Source organism: Cyrtonyx montezumae, unplaced genomic scaffold (assembly GCF_038088225.1).
Source record: "Cyrtonyx montezumae isolate F1298 unplaced genomic scaffold, pur_monq_1.0 scaffold_0, whole genome shotgun sequence".
Classification (NCBI taxonomy): Eukaryota; Metazoa; Chordata; class Aves; order Galliformes; family Odontophoridae; genus Cyrtonyx; species Cyrtonyx montezumae.
In genome coordinates, this window is record NW_027071824.1 from 33,658,514 (window position 1) to 33,673,956 (window position 15,443).

The window sequence follows — 15,443 nt, forward strand, 5'->3', positions numbered from 1 at the left end:
AGATTACTTAACACTCATACGGCTATCCACAGAGTTATTTTGTTTCATGCATATACTGATCTCAAAGCTGATAATGCATTGGTTTTCAGTCCTGAAGATAGCCACTGATCTGGTGGACCATTAGCTGTGTTCTAGCCACATTCTGGAGTTTGTTCAGTCAGCTCTCAAGTCTGGTGAGAGTTCAGTGGGTCTGAAAGCTTTTTCAGAGCTTATGCTTGAACTGACAAATAAAACAGTGAGATTCTTTTGTCTTCACTTCTAAGATGACTGTCTAACTATGTGTGAATGATAACTGATAATCTAACAAGCAGATTTATTTTTTCAGCTGGAAGAAATGCAACAGTTAAGAAGTTGTAACAGACAGCTGCAGATAGACATAGATTGCCTAACCAAAGAGATTGATCTTTTCCAAGCAAGAGGTACAGTATGTTCTTAGTACATCAACAAATGTGAATGTTAATTTTACTTTCTCCTTTCACTGTCTGCATCTATCAGAAGTGGCTGTGTTAATAATACAGGCACAGTATTACTGATGATTTCGCAAACAGCGCATGCACCGTGCTAATTGAAGTAGAACTGTGTTCTAAGCCTTTTGTTTCTGTCAGCTTCATGATTTTCCTAATCCCATGGTCATTCCTGTCTTCTCACCAAAGAGAGAATTGTGATGCCATTTGTTTAAAAATACTGGAAGAAAAGCTCTTTGATGGCTTGAATATCAAAGAGAAGGGGAAGAGTTTTCTAAATGATGTAGTCATTCCTACATGTCCTTCTTTATCATCTTGCTCTTCTGTCTTGTATTTGGTATCTCTAGTTAGCTAACTAAGTACCTTTGTAACAGTGTGTTCTTCAACTTTCTCTGTCTGCAGAGATGCAGCCTTTGGTCATGAGGAAGAAATAGAGACAACTGAGCCAGTTTAAGAGCTGCCAACACCATGTCCTCCTCTCTCCTTGGTCCCCATTCTTGTTAGTGCATAGGGCGTTATTGTGCTTTACCCGTAGACCTTTTACAGAGCTAATACTGCACTCCATTCTAGGGGAAAAGAAAAAAAGATACTGGGATTACTGGAAGCATCTGCAGCTGATGTGAGAGAAAGCAGCAGGAGGGGAGGAATGAGGCAGTAAGAGAGGAAGGACTGGTGCTTTCCACATGCAGCAGTGGCAAGCTGATCAGCTCAGTTATGAGCCCACAAGTTCTCCTTTAGACAGTGTACCTGCAAATAAGGAGAAAGTAAAAAACTGTACAGGACATAACGCATCTCTTCAATACAGGTAGAGTTTAGGAAAAAAGTCCCAGATAAAATTTACGAATAAAATGTATAAGCATGGGGGAAATTGTTTAAAGAGACTGGGCAGTCACCTAAGAACTATAGAAGTCAGGACTCCTGAATTCTGTTTCTGACACTTATATTGAATATTTTAGTAAGTTTGTGTATTCTTGATGCTGCTAATATCTCATGCAGGTCAGCACTGACACCTTGTTGTAAATGTTAAATCATATCTAGTGGAAAAAAATAAATTATTTTATACCCAGGTATATTTTAAAAACCATTGCACGTTATTTTCTTTTTTATTTTTAGGACCACATTTTAATCCCAGTGCTATTCATAATTTTTATGATAATATTGGATTCCTTGGTCCGGTGCCACCAAAACCCAAAGGTACTGTACTCGTAAAATTTGTTTTCTATGCTAATATCTGGGTTGCATCTAGTACTGAGTTCTTTCCTGTGATTCCAGATTTAAATATTGACTGTGAAGATTATTTCTTCAAAAGCATATGGTTTGTTGTTCGTGCATTCAGGAAAGAGAAGTGTATTAAATGGTCTTTGTTTAAAGAAGGCTGATATGTTGGGGCGTAGTTAAAATAAATGGAACATCCATCTTTTTAGAAGTAAGATACAAGAGTGAAACTCAGAATATTTTGTCATTGTCCTTGGTGAAGAGTGGTTTTGGTCATTGTCTTTGGTGAAGTTACTTAGTAGGTAACTCACTTACCTAGGCTGGAGGATTTCCTTGCACTTGTACAATTTAAACCAAGTAGTTGTCCTAAGTAGCTGAAGAAAGGAGGGATGTTGACCAATAGAACAATCAATATTCTGTAACTTATTCGTCTTGATAATTCTTCTTGCCCTTGAATTTTGCATGTGATTTGTGTTTTTTTTTTGCCATAGTGGGACATCAAACAAAATAGAATAATTGGCTCTTGTGTATTACATAAAGCAAAGAATGAAATTAACAGCTTTGTAGCAGCATCATAGTGTGACCTAAAAAGACCACCAAATGGAATAATTAATCCACTAGTGCTTCTGTACAGTAGTTCTGTGCAGAAAGTTTTCCACGTACTGTGTGTGGGTATGGGTGGTCGTTACAGCGTGCAGTAACTTTCACCACAGAATCTCCTTTCAAGAGGATTCTCCTTCAGAATGGCCTAGATAAGTTTAATGTTCTTTAATCCTTTAAATTGTGTGCAGCTCTTCCAGACTGGTACTGCTCTTCATGTTTTATAAGTTCGTTTTTAATGCTTTGTTATCTAAGTTGCTGATGAAAAACAGAGCGAAAATAAATCCACACACAGTCCTTTAAGATGTGTTGTTTTTGTAGTCGGACCATGAAGAATGTCAGGAAGTATCAGTTCTGTCAGCTGTGCAGTTCTCTCTGCAGCAAATAAATCTAAATGCTGTTGCTTTTTTCCCTACCCACCAACCTATTGTAAAAGGAAATGAAAATTAATTTTCCATGACTAGTTGCTAACATTTGTATTGTAACTCAAAAATAAGTGAGCTGTAATTGGGTGTAAGCCATTTTGAAAATATGAGTTTAACCCTGATGGGTTTACTGTCAGGTAAACAAGTTTTTTCTCCTCCTTGCCCTTTCTTTACTTTTTTTTTTTTTTTTTTTTTTTTTTTTAATAAAAGGGTCAATATTTTGATTTTGTCCTTCATTAAGTTTAATTTTTATCTCATATTTTCCTTTGGCTATGATAAAGGCCGTGGCTTAGTCCAGTTACCGCTGTTCATGAAAGAATGACAAATAATTTTGCAGCTGTGGTCTGTAGCATTGTACTTGCTGAGGCTCATTGTCATCTTGCAGCAGCTGCAATTGAATGATTGCTAATGTGATGTTTTCTAGTTGAAATAATTGGCTGAAGATTTTGCTGCAGTTGTGTAAGCCAGGAACCCTCACCTTTAGGAATCACTCTTTCTATCTTCTATTTGTTAGGGTTGTTGTTGAACACGCGGTGGAAAAAGATGTGCTTTTGTGCTTGGGGGGGTTGCTGTACAGCATGGCAGCATATCTGACTGCTTTTGTGGTTTGCGGAAGAGCTGCTGATGCTTATTCTGGAGGCCAAATGTTAAGTGCATGAAAAGGTTACAGAGCACTTAGTTCATATCTTTGTCCATAGACTTCAGACTTCAATCTTTTGCATGTTCACTGTGCTGATTTTTGTTCCCCACGATTCTAAATTTCATCTCGTGCAGTAGCTTTGAGCCCAGGGGGTTTGCTCAGAGCCTTGTGTAGTTCACGTTGTACCATTTGACTGACTTAACAATCAAGAGGTAGTCAAGGGGGTGGTAAAAAGCTGCTTCTGTCATCAGTAATAACTGCGGTTTTTGGAGGAACAGGATAGTTCTGTTACTGAAAAAATGATCTCAAAATTCTTTCCGTGCTGTTCCTGGTCAGTAATTGTTTATCTTATCTCTTTCATGTCACAGATCAGAGGTCCATTGTGAAAACACCAAAGACTGTTCCAGACGCAGAGGAAGATGAGGGAGCTCAGTGGAGTTGTACTGCCTGTACTTTTTTAAATCATCCAGCCTTAAATCGCTGTGAACAGTGTGAAATGCCCAGGCATTTCTGAGCCAACAGGCCTGTTATCTTCTGTGAAAACACAGCAGACGTACAAGGAACTATCCAGTCATTGGGGGCAGAAAAAGCATTTATGTTTAGGATTTTGTAAAATTGAAGGCGTGACGAGATGGTGTTTTGTTAATGTTCAGTGTCAGCCCACAGAGCTAGTAATGCCTCAGTGTTGTGTCACAGGCAGTTGAATTTCATCGACTGAAAGGTAATCTGCTGAAAGACTCGGTTGCCAGCTGCCTAAACCATGTACAGTATTACCATATCCCAGTAACACACACCGTGTTCAGTGCTTGGGTGTTGCCCATCCTCTTCTCTGCCCCGATGTCACTACTGAATTTTGACAGGGGAAAGGAATAGAGTGCTCGCATTTTTGTTTTCAGAGCTTTCAGTGAAACACTACATGCACAGAGGAAGTTGAAAAGGAACAAGGTTTAACTGTTTAAACTGTTTGCTGCCACATAGTGCCTTTGATAAAGGGAGGAACTTCACAAAGCAGTGGTACTCTTTGCCTTGTCTTCCCTGAAAACATCTCTGTGAAGCCAGAAATCAGTACAATCGCATCTAAAGATGAAAAGGAAAAACTGCATGCGTTGTCTGTACAATACACACAGTGAAATACCCCAAAGCTTTTCCTACTGTACATAGCTCTAGAGCCTGCTTTAAGTGATTTCTTTTCCTCACCTTTATTATTTTCTTGTACTTCTGTATGTATAGTGTAATAGTCTTTTTGTTAACTTTCTTTTTTTTTTCCCTTTAAGTGATTAAGCACGATCATGTCCCTTTTTTTAAGCTTTTATCTGAGACAAGCAATGCCTTAAAATAAGAGCATTAATAAGAAACTATGCACAAAATAGCTTTCCTCTGCTTGTTCTGTACATTGCTCTTGTAAATGCTGATGATCTGTGAAGACCTGCAGATGCAGCGTGGTAAAGATGCAGGAAAAGTTGGAAGAGTTATGCATATAGTTCACTCTGTACACTGAGTTTTACGGTGGGTGACACAAGGTAGCGTTTTGTCTGGCGTGAGGAAATAAACTAAAACTTTCAACCCACCAACAGATCAGCTTCCGATTTAAGCTTGCTTCATCTGCTGGGTATCTTGCAGACTCCTGAAGAGAGATTCGCTGGGGAAGTACACACAGTGCCAAATGAACAGCAGCAGCATCACGCAGCTTTGTTCAAGAACTTTTTAAATGCTTTCCTGTTTTGGCAGCCAGTTGCTAAACCTGACTTGTGGTGAAGTCTCGTATTTATAGAAAACAAGGATAGCAATATTTAGGACAACTGAAATAAAGGCTGGAAAAAAGAAATCAAACAGACTTGAACACTGAAGCAACCTCAAGCATCTCTTTTTTGATGATCTATTTTTTTAAGGAAAATATTCACATGATCAGGAATGTATGTAACAGATGGAGAAAATGGAGTTACAGTATGTATGAAAGACAGCACACGATTATGTAGCAGCACTTAAAGTGAGGCTGGAGGGAGTGCTAACCATGTAGCAAGAGACAAAGTAGACTGTCACCCACTGTAAACATTTGCCAGTGGACACTTTCATTAGGAATTTTACAAGTGATCTATGTGAATACACGAAGGCCTTTCTTTTGAAGGCTTTGCATTTTTTTTATGTGGGAAGAAAATGCCAATCCCAGGTAATTAGGCAGTAGACCCATAGCACTTGCATTCAATGCATTTTGTTTATAAAATGAGGCCTTGTTTTTCAGCTTCATCTGCAGTTCTATGTGAAGATTGACAAATCAGTTTTTACGTGTTTATTAATAAAATCTAATTTGGATATCTTGAGTTGATGGTTTTGTGATTTAGCTGGGTAAACTGTCTTTGTAACAGATAAGTTATTTATAAAAATTAAAAAAAAAAATTATATTCTAATGTTTGTTTTTGTGATTTGTTGACTTATCCCATGCTGTGGAGCAACAGAATGCTCAACAGAGCAGGAAGTAGTAACAGTATTAAAAATAAGATGAGTTCTTATGACCACAGTCTTTGTATGAACTTTTGGCTTGCATCTTGCCTCCATTCGTTGTAATGGGAGGAGGGGGAATGACAGGTTGTCATCAATATGCTTTAAGAGTATTTGACTTTAAAAATAGCTTTCTCATTCAAAATGAGCAACCGTGGTGTCCAAGGTAATGTGTGAAATACTTCTGCACAGTGTTAATGTGAAGATAGTTTAAGGAGTAAGTGTTATTTTGTTGCAGTGTATATTTTCATAGACATGGAATGTTCCTGGCCGTGTCTCTTCCACTTGCTCCCTGCTTAGGGAGAGACTTTGTATGTATGATGCTCACCCTTCCCCGAGATGCTGACTTTTACCTTCAGGGTTCTTGTGCTCTTTCTGTATTTCATGCCATGTGTACCATTGGATCTTGCTTCAAATTGATGTCGATATATCAAGGTACAGCTACTATGTTATTAAAGGGTGGGATTTCAAGACTGTAAATTTATTGAAGATGAAGCAGAACGAGATTTCACAGCTGCATTTTCCTCTTCTCTTCTTGGAAGGTAAATATGAAACACTGAATACAGTAAGGTTAAAATTCATCTTGTGGACCTCAGTAGTTCATCTTGGATACGGACTGGTGATTTTACATTTCTTATGGTCTTTGTCGGGGGTCTCTGTAATTGTTAAAAGAAATGGAGGATATCATTTCGTAGCAGAAAGGGAGAGGCTTCTAGACTTCTAGAGATGCTCATGTTTATTTTTCATGACCAAAGTACTCTTTGGTCAAACTTCAAGGCTGGAATAACTTCAGTAGCACTGGTAGTGAAACACAAGTGCTGGGCTGTCCTCACGTGTCAGTTCTGTAGAACTGATCTCAGTTCATGTTGTTACCTGGAAAGCTAGGAGTCGGGAACATTTGGTCACTGGTGAGTCCTGTTGCTTAGGGATGTGGTTGTGTTTTGGATTGATAGTGAGATTGGGTCGTTTCTGTCCCACTGAATGATTTTAAAACTCCGTGATCAGTATGGTTTATCTGTGTGAATTCAGGAACCAGTTCTGTGATGTCAAAACGTACACCTTCACTGTAAATTGTAGGCGCCCAGGGACAGCTCATTTTCCATCCTTGCAAGTGTTGCATTTCTTGAATCACATTCCTCTACCTTGTGTGTATGTTGGAGCCCAGACACGAATTAAAAGAAGAGTTGATTGTAAGTATTGAAGAAGTGTGTATGTGTGTGTGAACTCCTTACAGTACAAACTATCTGGTATTCTAAAATCAGAGTATTGCTAAAATTGTAGAAGAAATCTTGCAATGCATCCGGTGAACAGCATTTTTAGTGATTCTTGTGGAGCCATGGCAACTCTTCCTAATATTTAGTTCTAGCTTCAAATAGTAAGGAAATGCTTTGATTTATTTTATCTTTTGTTGATTGTTTTTAAAAATTCCTTTCCTTGAACAGAAAGCACAGCTGTTAAAGTTCTGATTCCTTTCATTTTTTGAGTGCAGTCCTTTTTCCGTGACTGTACTTGTTGTTTTAATTGCTAGTTTGGAGGGATAGTCTTTGGTTTTATGTAGTCTGATATGTCCTGGACTTGAGGTCCATTTTTATGTAAGCTGCAAAGAATGAAAGAACAGGAGTTAGTGTGGAATGTTTGAGGTCTCCAGGCTCTTTGATGATCTTAAGTGGTACAGAAAACCTTGATGTTGAACGTGGAGAACGATGTGATCTGACTACATTTCAGCTTCTTCAAAAATGTTTATCTAATTCTCTTTGCTTTTTATTTGTCTTTCTATGATGAGCAATTCTGCAGCAGTGATGTGCTTGCTTATAGAGCAGTTATTCAGATACTACCACCTTGAAGGAAGGAAGGGTGCAAGGACAAGAGAGCCATGCTCTTTTCAGTGGTGCCCAGTGCCAAACAAGAGACAGTGTGTGCAAACTGGCATACGAGAAGTTCCATCCAAACACCAGGCAGCACTTCTGTGTTGTGCAGGTGGCAGGGCACTGTGACGTGCTGCCCAGAGGGGCTGTGGGGTCTCCTCCTTGGGGATCTCCACATCCTGCCTGGACACAGCCTTGGGCACCTGCTCTGGGTGTCTCTGCTTGAGCAGGGGTAGGGCTGGATGGACCCTGAGGTCCTCGTCCACCTCAGCCAGTCCGTGGTTCTGTTCACAGTGCATATTTAAAAGAACAAATCTCTGTCCTATTGAATGCGAGTGTGGGTTTGGGAGCATATTACTTTGTACATGATTATTGTACTACACAAATGAGCAATTAGGGGTGATTGTATAAACCTAATCCCGTGTATTTTAAGGATGTATATTGTGTTTTAGTTTTAAATTCTGTGACTTCATGCTATTGTTCCACACCGTTTACAGGTGCACAGTGTCGGTGCAATTTTGCTGTAATTAACTTGGTAACAAATGAAGCATTTTAATGTTGGTTCTTTTCTTATTGAGTGTTCAGTAACCACATCCAGCTTGTGACTGATGCGCTTTGCCTAAATTCAGGTTCCCCTTACAGTTGAGAATCAGTGCTGAGAAAAGAGGTGGTGGTGATGTGGAAGAGGTGGAAAGAGGGATGCCATCCCTTCTGTTCATGGTATGCAGAAACAGGCAGTGGTTGCACCCCTCTGTAATTCAGAGGCTCAGATACGGTGAGCGTAAATATGGAACCTCAGAGTTGGAAAGGGTGTAAATAATAGGAACTTAACAAGCGTGACTGTGAAGACTTCCCTGTCTTCTTGGTTCAAAGTAGTGACCTTAGAAATCCATTGGTACTGGTAGTTGCTTTTGGAGCAACTGAAGCAGTAAGAGGTCTGGAGCTTCGTTGTGCCACTGCTGATTTGTGACGCTGCTGTAGACTCCTGTCCTTCGTAACCAGTGAAGACCTCCTAAAAATAGGATGCTTCTTCATTTGTTGTTATTTGTCCTTCTGTTGCAGTGGCTTTTTTTCTGCTGCTGGTTACATTTCTCAGAGAAACAATGCAGTGTTCACAGGTGATACTTAAATAACTGGTGAAGATCCCTGAGGTGGCAGTGCCAGCCCAGCAATCCGAGGCCAGGCATTTGTCTCAGTAATATAGTTAAGTCACTGGTCTGCTTTCTAAAAGATGCTCCTCTGGTGACAGGATGGCTTAGTTCTCTGTTCTGATCTTCGCCTCTTCTGATTAAAAAAAAAACAACCATGACAACATGGCAGTTTTGTGACCAAGAGACACTGTTGGATACCATCATCAGGGAGTGGGTCTGGAACTTGAAGCTTGGACGCAACTCAGGGCTGTACTGCAAACTGGCAGGCACCTGCAGGAGGTCACCCAAGCTGCCTACCTCAGCTCCCAGTCTGACCATTCAGCAGCTTTCTCATTTGTGAGTTTTCCAAAGCCCATTCCCACGTGACTGGGGAAGTGTTTGGAGGCAGATACCTCTTCCACAGTCTTTCACATTAATCAGATTTTCAAGGGTGCCATCCCTGTGTGAGTTCTAAGGTCTGCAAGAAGTGGGGCTGTGTGTTACAGGTTTGTGCTGTGCCAGTGTAACTAACGTGCTGCTGTATTTCAATAATAATGCACACACACACACAGAGACACACACACAAAAATAGCCTGCAGCTTAGCAGTTGGCTTTAGAAACATTTCCTAATCCTTTGGCACAGATGTCATGTTGAGCATTTTTTTTTTTTGCAATGGAGGACATGACAAATGCTTTCCCTCTTTAATAATGATTACCAACTGTTTTTTGCTTCTTTTTTTTTTTTGGTGGCAGTGGTGGTGGTTTTTTGTTTTGTTTTGTTTTCCTATTGAGCTTGGTATTTATAAATCAGATTGCTTTAGGCTGTTTGAACCTTCTAGGAAGCCAGTTTCTGCAGGGCCCAGCCAGTTCTGCCCCTCCAAGCTCTGCTTCCAGCCATGAGAGTTCAGACTCCATGAAGCAGAGCTGCCAGGTACTCAGGGCTGAGAGTTTCATAGATTCATAGATACATTAGGTTGGAAAGGACCTACAAGATCATCTAGTCCAACCATCCTCCTATCACTATCCCTACCCAACTACTAAATCAAATCCCTTAGCACCTCATCTAAACGCTTCTTGAACAGCGCTAGGGATGGTGCCTCAACCACCTCCCTAGGCAGGCCATTCCAGTGCCTGACCACTCTTTCAGAGAAAAGATGCTTCCTCAGGTCTAATCTAAATCTTCCCCGGCGCAACTTGTGGCCATTCCCTCTCGTCCTGTCGTTATTTATCAGGGAGAAGAGGCCCACCCCCTCCTCACCACAACCCCCCTTCAGGAAGTGGTAGAGTGCAATAAGGTCTCCTCTGAGCCTCCTCTTCTCCAGACTAAACAATCCCAGCTCCCTCAGCCGCTCCTCATAAGACTTGTGCTCCAGACCCCTCACCAGTTTTGTTGCCCTTCTCTGAACACGCTCCAGGGCCTCAATGTCCTTCTTGTAGTGAGGGGCCCAAAACTGAACACAGTACTCGAGGTGCGGCCGTACCAGAGCTGAGTACAGGGGGATGATCACCTCCCTGCTCCTGCTGGCTACACTATTTCTAATACAGGCCAGGATGCTGTTGGCCTTCTTGGCCACCTGGGCACACTGCCGGCTCATGTTAAGCCAAGCATCAACCAACACCCCCAGGTCCTTTTCCTCTCTACATTCTTCAAGCCATTCTGCCCCAAGCCTATAGCATTGCATGGGGTTATTGTGGCCAAAGTGCAGGACCCGGCACTTGGTCTTATTGAACCTCATCCCATTGAGCTCAGCCCAGCTGTTCAGCCATTTCAAGCTATTTCCCCTTGTCCTGTCACTGTCTACCCTGTAAAAGGTTGGTCCTCCTTTTTGTAAGCTTACCTCGAATACTGGAAGGCTGCAGGGAGGTCTCCATGAACTTCTATCCATGTAGAAGTGCTTCAGCCCCCTGATCATCTTCATGGCCCTCCTCTGGACCACCCTTCCTGTGCTGAGGGCTCCAGACTTAGATGGGAGTACTTCAGATGGGGCTTCATGAGAACAGAGCAGAGGTGGGCTATCAGTTCCCTCACCCTGCTGCCACATCTCTGTTGATGCAGCCCAGGATACAGTTGGCCTTCCAGGCTGCAAGCACCTGGTCAGGTCACCTCTTCATTTTGCATATGCCATAACATCTCTTCCAGGAGGATCTGCTCCATGATCTTCTGGAGCACAGGCGTGAGGCTCACCAGCTCACTTTACAGCACAGCTGGATTTTGCTGTGACTACCATAGCCTAATTCTTTTCTTTCTTTTTTCTTTTTTGCCTTTGTACAAAGATGTTTAACTGCAAACTTACGGCAAATCAATGCATAAAATATACCAGAGAAGAAACTGTAGATAAAAATTTGTGGTAAGGTGGTGTTAATCTGATTGCTTACTGTTCTGAGCATTCTGTCCATCAGCAGTTGGCATCTCCTGTGGGTTCCTCTAAACTATCAGCTAACACTCGTGCTTAAAGGAAACTGTTTTGTTTTTTTTTCTTCCTTTCAGTTGTTCCCACAGAATCACAGAATTGTAGGGGGTGGAAGGGACCTTATGGAGACATCAAATCCAGTCCCGCTGCCAAAGCAGGCTCCCTAGACCAGGTTGCACAGGTAAGCATCCAGGTGGGTCTTGATTATCTTCAGAGGAGAAAGGGATTGTTCCCTGGGCAGTCAGAAGGCTTTGGAAGCTCCCTGCTGGATCTGGATCTTAGGATTGAGTAAATACCTCCATAGTCCTTGTGGCCCAGGTGAGATGCTGAAGGCCTATGCTGCTGGCAGGGTTCAGGCAGAGCTGGAATATTGCTTGTGCTGTTCTCCAGCCCCTGCCCGGCTGCCCAAGGGCTGACATTTCAGTTTTATAGAGACATGGGTGCACAGCCAGCTTACCTTGTGCACTCATGGAGCTGAGTGACCCTGCTTCCTGAACACGGGGAAGGAATGCATTAAAGGAACGTGATAGAAAATAGTAATGTTTTGAGGTGCTTTGGAAGAAGCAGGGTCTTTTTGTGTGTGTGTCTGTGTCCCGCCACCCTCTACCCCCCTCAGTGCTGCCTCACACTTGCATGCCTGGAACGCTTGTCAAGTCCTTCTTAACTCTTGATTCACATATATGCAAGATGATAAGCTTAATTAGTTGAAATTTTCTGTACTCAAGCTGAGCAGCAGTGTCCCATGACCACCTGGAAATAATTTGGAGGTACAGTTTGTAGGGTAATGCCCTCTGGACTCAAATAGAAAGTGTTTTCCTAATTAATTTCTAGGGCTTGACCGTGACACTTTCCCAATTGGCAAACCTAGTCTCCAGTTTCAGCTTTAAAATATAATTGGCAGCTCAGCAAATTCACAAAATTGATCCCCATTCACACTTATTTTTGGCTTGCGTTAAGAATGTGCCAACCTGGAACTCTAAACTTACCCCGGCGTGACTCTCCCGGCGCTGCCCTAAGAGGGAAGCCTGGCAGCGGCACCTGGGCGCCCGCCAAGACAAACCCACGGATGTCAGCGCGACAGCCAGCGGGGCCGGGGCACGGCCAAGGGCGGATCGCGTGCCGTGCCCCGTTCCTGGGATGACCCCAAGTTTGCCTCTCCGCGTTTGCGCCTGCAGCCCCGAAGCAACCCTTCTGCGATTTCTAGCGCCTGCCCGGAGCCGAAGGCAGCGAGTATGCTGCACTTAGCCGGCGTGCCCGCTGTAGGCTGACAGCAAAGGCGGGATTTGGGTGGGCATAGGGCGAGCTGACCGCCCCTCCAGCACGGACTCCGCTTTTCTGGTGCTTCCACATCGACACCTGGCGGTGGAGCCGGCCGTGGCGTTCACAGAGGCGGTTTTTATTGCGGGCTTGTTGCTGTATGTCTTCCAGACGTCAGTTCCTAGATGCATCCTCCTGCTGCTCGGACTGCTGCTCACAGCTCTGCGTGAGCTCCGTCGGACAAATACGAGCACCAGAACGCGCCGCCCTAAATAGCATCTCGCAGGTAGCACCGCCGGCCGTGACTGCAACAGCGTGAAAGGTGAACAGACATGATCACTGCAGCATATCGCTTCCTTTTCTTATTGAAGTTCGTGTAATGTTGATTCTCTGCCTTATTTATTCATTTATTCTTCTATTAAGTTATTTTGACTTTGATCTGAACTGATAACCACAATAATTTTCCTCCTCTGCGAGGCTTGAACACACCCCATCTAACTTAAGAAGGATGCTCCAAGGGCTTCAAAATCTTCCATCTGCTTTTTTAAATGAAGACGGGGCTCCAAACCCGCCACATGTCATGTATTAGAGAGCCAGTCATTGTGAGCAAAGGGATGTTCAGATGCCGATTTTCTTATCCGAGAATGTTTCCCTGCTGGAAATAACATTTTTACAAGCTTCTGTATTCCCTTCAGCCTCTTCCTAACAGGACCTCCTGTGGGGAGAACTCAGTATTTCTCATTCCGATGATAGTTTTGAGTAACATTTATAATTGCCTGCCAATGGCTGTGTATTTTTTTGGCAATAACGAATCACATTCAAGATTGTTTCCCTGCTAAAATCCCTTTAGCACAGCTTTTGGAGCAGCGATCGGATGGGCTGCAGCTTCTGCCCAGGTATCGTGGCATTTACGTCTTTGATTTCCATGAGGTTGAAGAATGTGGTATTATTTATGAAGTACATTTTGCCGTTTACCATTTAAAGTGATAAAAGCCTCTGCATTCCCCTGCATCTCTCCTGAAAGCTTACACATTAACAAATGTTGGTTGGTCAGTTCTAAGCTTTTCTTGCCTGCGAGCAAAGGATATGTGAATTTGAGGGTTTGTTGTAGTTAAACATAGGATGGCTGAGGTTCTGCTACCACCCCATTTGTCCTTAGAGAAAGCTGTGGAAGGTCAGCATAAGCAAATGTGGGTTGAACGGGGCCTCTGTTTCCATGTACAAAAAGTTTTTGCTGTTAGGACTGCTTTGCGGAAGGATGCGAAAACATTTTGAGCACGTCATGCCTCTGCCAGGGTGGAGATATCCACGCCAAGTTCAAAGAGGAAAACAAAAAAGCCACACTGCTGAACTCTAAACAAAGTAGGAGGAGAAATATTAGAATTTGGTGAAGGGGTACAGCAGACATTTCCAGTTAAACACTGAAAAGAAATGAGACTGTGGAAAAGGGGGTAAGGACACGGGGCTGGGGAGAAGGAGAGGGAGGTGCACATGGTGCAGTGAGGAGCAGTGAGTGGCTGCACCAAGAGGAGGAGGAGGAGGAGTACCATGTCAGGCTGGCCTGAGGTGGCGGTAGGTCGGGGATGTATGGTGCCTGTGCAGCAGGGTGGATAGGATCAACATAGAGTTGTTTTGTGACTTGGGAAATACCCAGTGAAGGTGTTGATGGAGTCCAGTAACACAGGGGAGAGAAAATGTGGAAAAAATTGAGAAGATGATGTGTGACAAGAGGGATCTGCTGCCAGAGTTACTGTCTGACCTCAAGTTGTGTCCAACAGCCTGTGTTCCCTGCATGCCTCTTCATGGTTCCCTGCCCTGCATGTGCTGCTCTCACACACAGTCATGTTTACAGCTCTGTTTCACCTTTTGTTTCACTTGTGGTGGGTCAGCAGTGCATTCTCCTCTCAGAAAATGAGGAAACTACTTTGTCTCCCAGCCAAAAACAACAGTTTTTAAGCACCCCAGCTTTGAATGTTTTTACCAAGTCAGCTCACTGAGGGGCAGAGGGGCTGGAGAACTGTGAAGAGGAGAAGGAGCTGGGGGTGTTGGTCAGTGCTTGGCTAAACGTGATCCAGCAGTGTACTGAGGTGGCCAAGAAGGCATCCTGGCTTGTATCAGAAATAGTGTTGCCAAGCAGGAGCAGGAAGGTGTCCATGCCCTGCACTCAGCACTGGTGGAGCTGTACTTTGAGTACTGTGTTCAGTTTTGGGCCCCTCACTGCAAGAAAGACATTGAGGCTCCGGAGTGTGTCTAGAGCAGGGCAGTGAAGCTGTGAAGGGTCTGGAGCACAGGTTGTATGAGGGATGGCTGAGGGAGCTGGGACTCAGTCAGACTTCAGTCTGACTCAGACTTCAGTCTGGAGAAGAGTCTGCTCAGAGGAGACCTTATTGCTCTCTACAACTGTACCTGAATGGAGGTTGTGGTGAGCTGGATGTCGGCTTCTTCTCTCCCGTAGTTAGTGATAGAATTAGAGGAAACAGCCTCAAGTTGCATCAGGGGAGGTTCAGACTGGATTTTGGAAAGAAAAATTCTCTGAAAGGGTGGTCAGGCAACAGAGCAAGCTGCCCACAGAGGTGGGGAACATACAGTCCCTGGAGGTTTTTAAGGAAAGTGTAAACTGAGGGCCATGGTTTAGTGGGCAGTATTGGTGGTAGGAGGATGGCTGGACTACATTAGTAAGCTCATGATCCGTGTGCCATGAAGGAAAAGCATGTGCACTGGTGAAGCTGAGGGAGAGACAGCGGCTCCAGCAGCAGTGCTGACACAGCACAGGGCAGGACCATGCCTCGTTCCCTTTTCATAGCGCAGAAATGCCCACAGTTCTTCAGTGGGATACTCATAACCAGTTTCCCTGGCCATTCACAGAGGGGTGTGTCTACAGCTTGCCAGGTTTTTGAGCCTCCCCTTCTGTGTTTTTGGTGTTGGTTTTTTTGTTTTGTT

The 15,443-nt window shown here is 43.4% G+C and overlaps 1 protein-coding gene across 5 annotated transcripts in view; it reads left to right on the forward strand.

The window, feature by feature from the left end:
* The window catches only part of TAB2 (TGF-beta activated kinase 1 (MAP3K7) binding protein 2), a 61,860-nt gene extending 56,198 nt beyond the window's left edge, over positions 1 to 5,662 (forward strand). For all 5 annotated transcript variants that reach the window (XM_065731826.1, XM_065731844.1, XM_065731853.1 and 2 more), the window contains exons 5-7: positions 326 to 419; positions 1,578 to 1,658; positions 3,713 to 5,662. In XM_065731826.1, coding sequence (XP_065587898.1) covers positions 326 to 419; positions 1,578 to 1,658; positions 3,713 to 3,858 — 321 coding nt within the window. In that variant the 3' untranslated portion in view covers positions 3,859 to 5,662. The remainder of the gene's footprint in view (positions 1 to 325; positions 420 to 1,577; positions 1,659 to 3,712) is intronic.
* Positions 5,663 to 15,443: the final 9,781 nt, after the last annotated feature.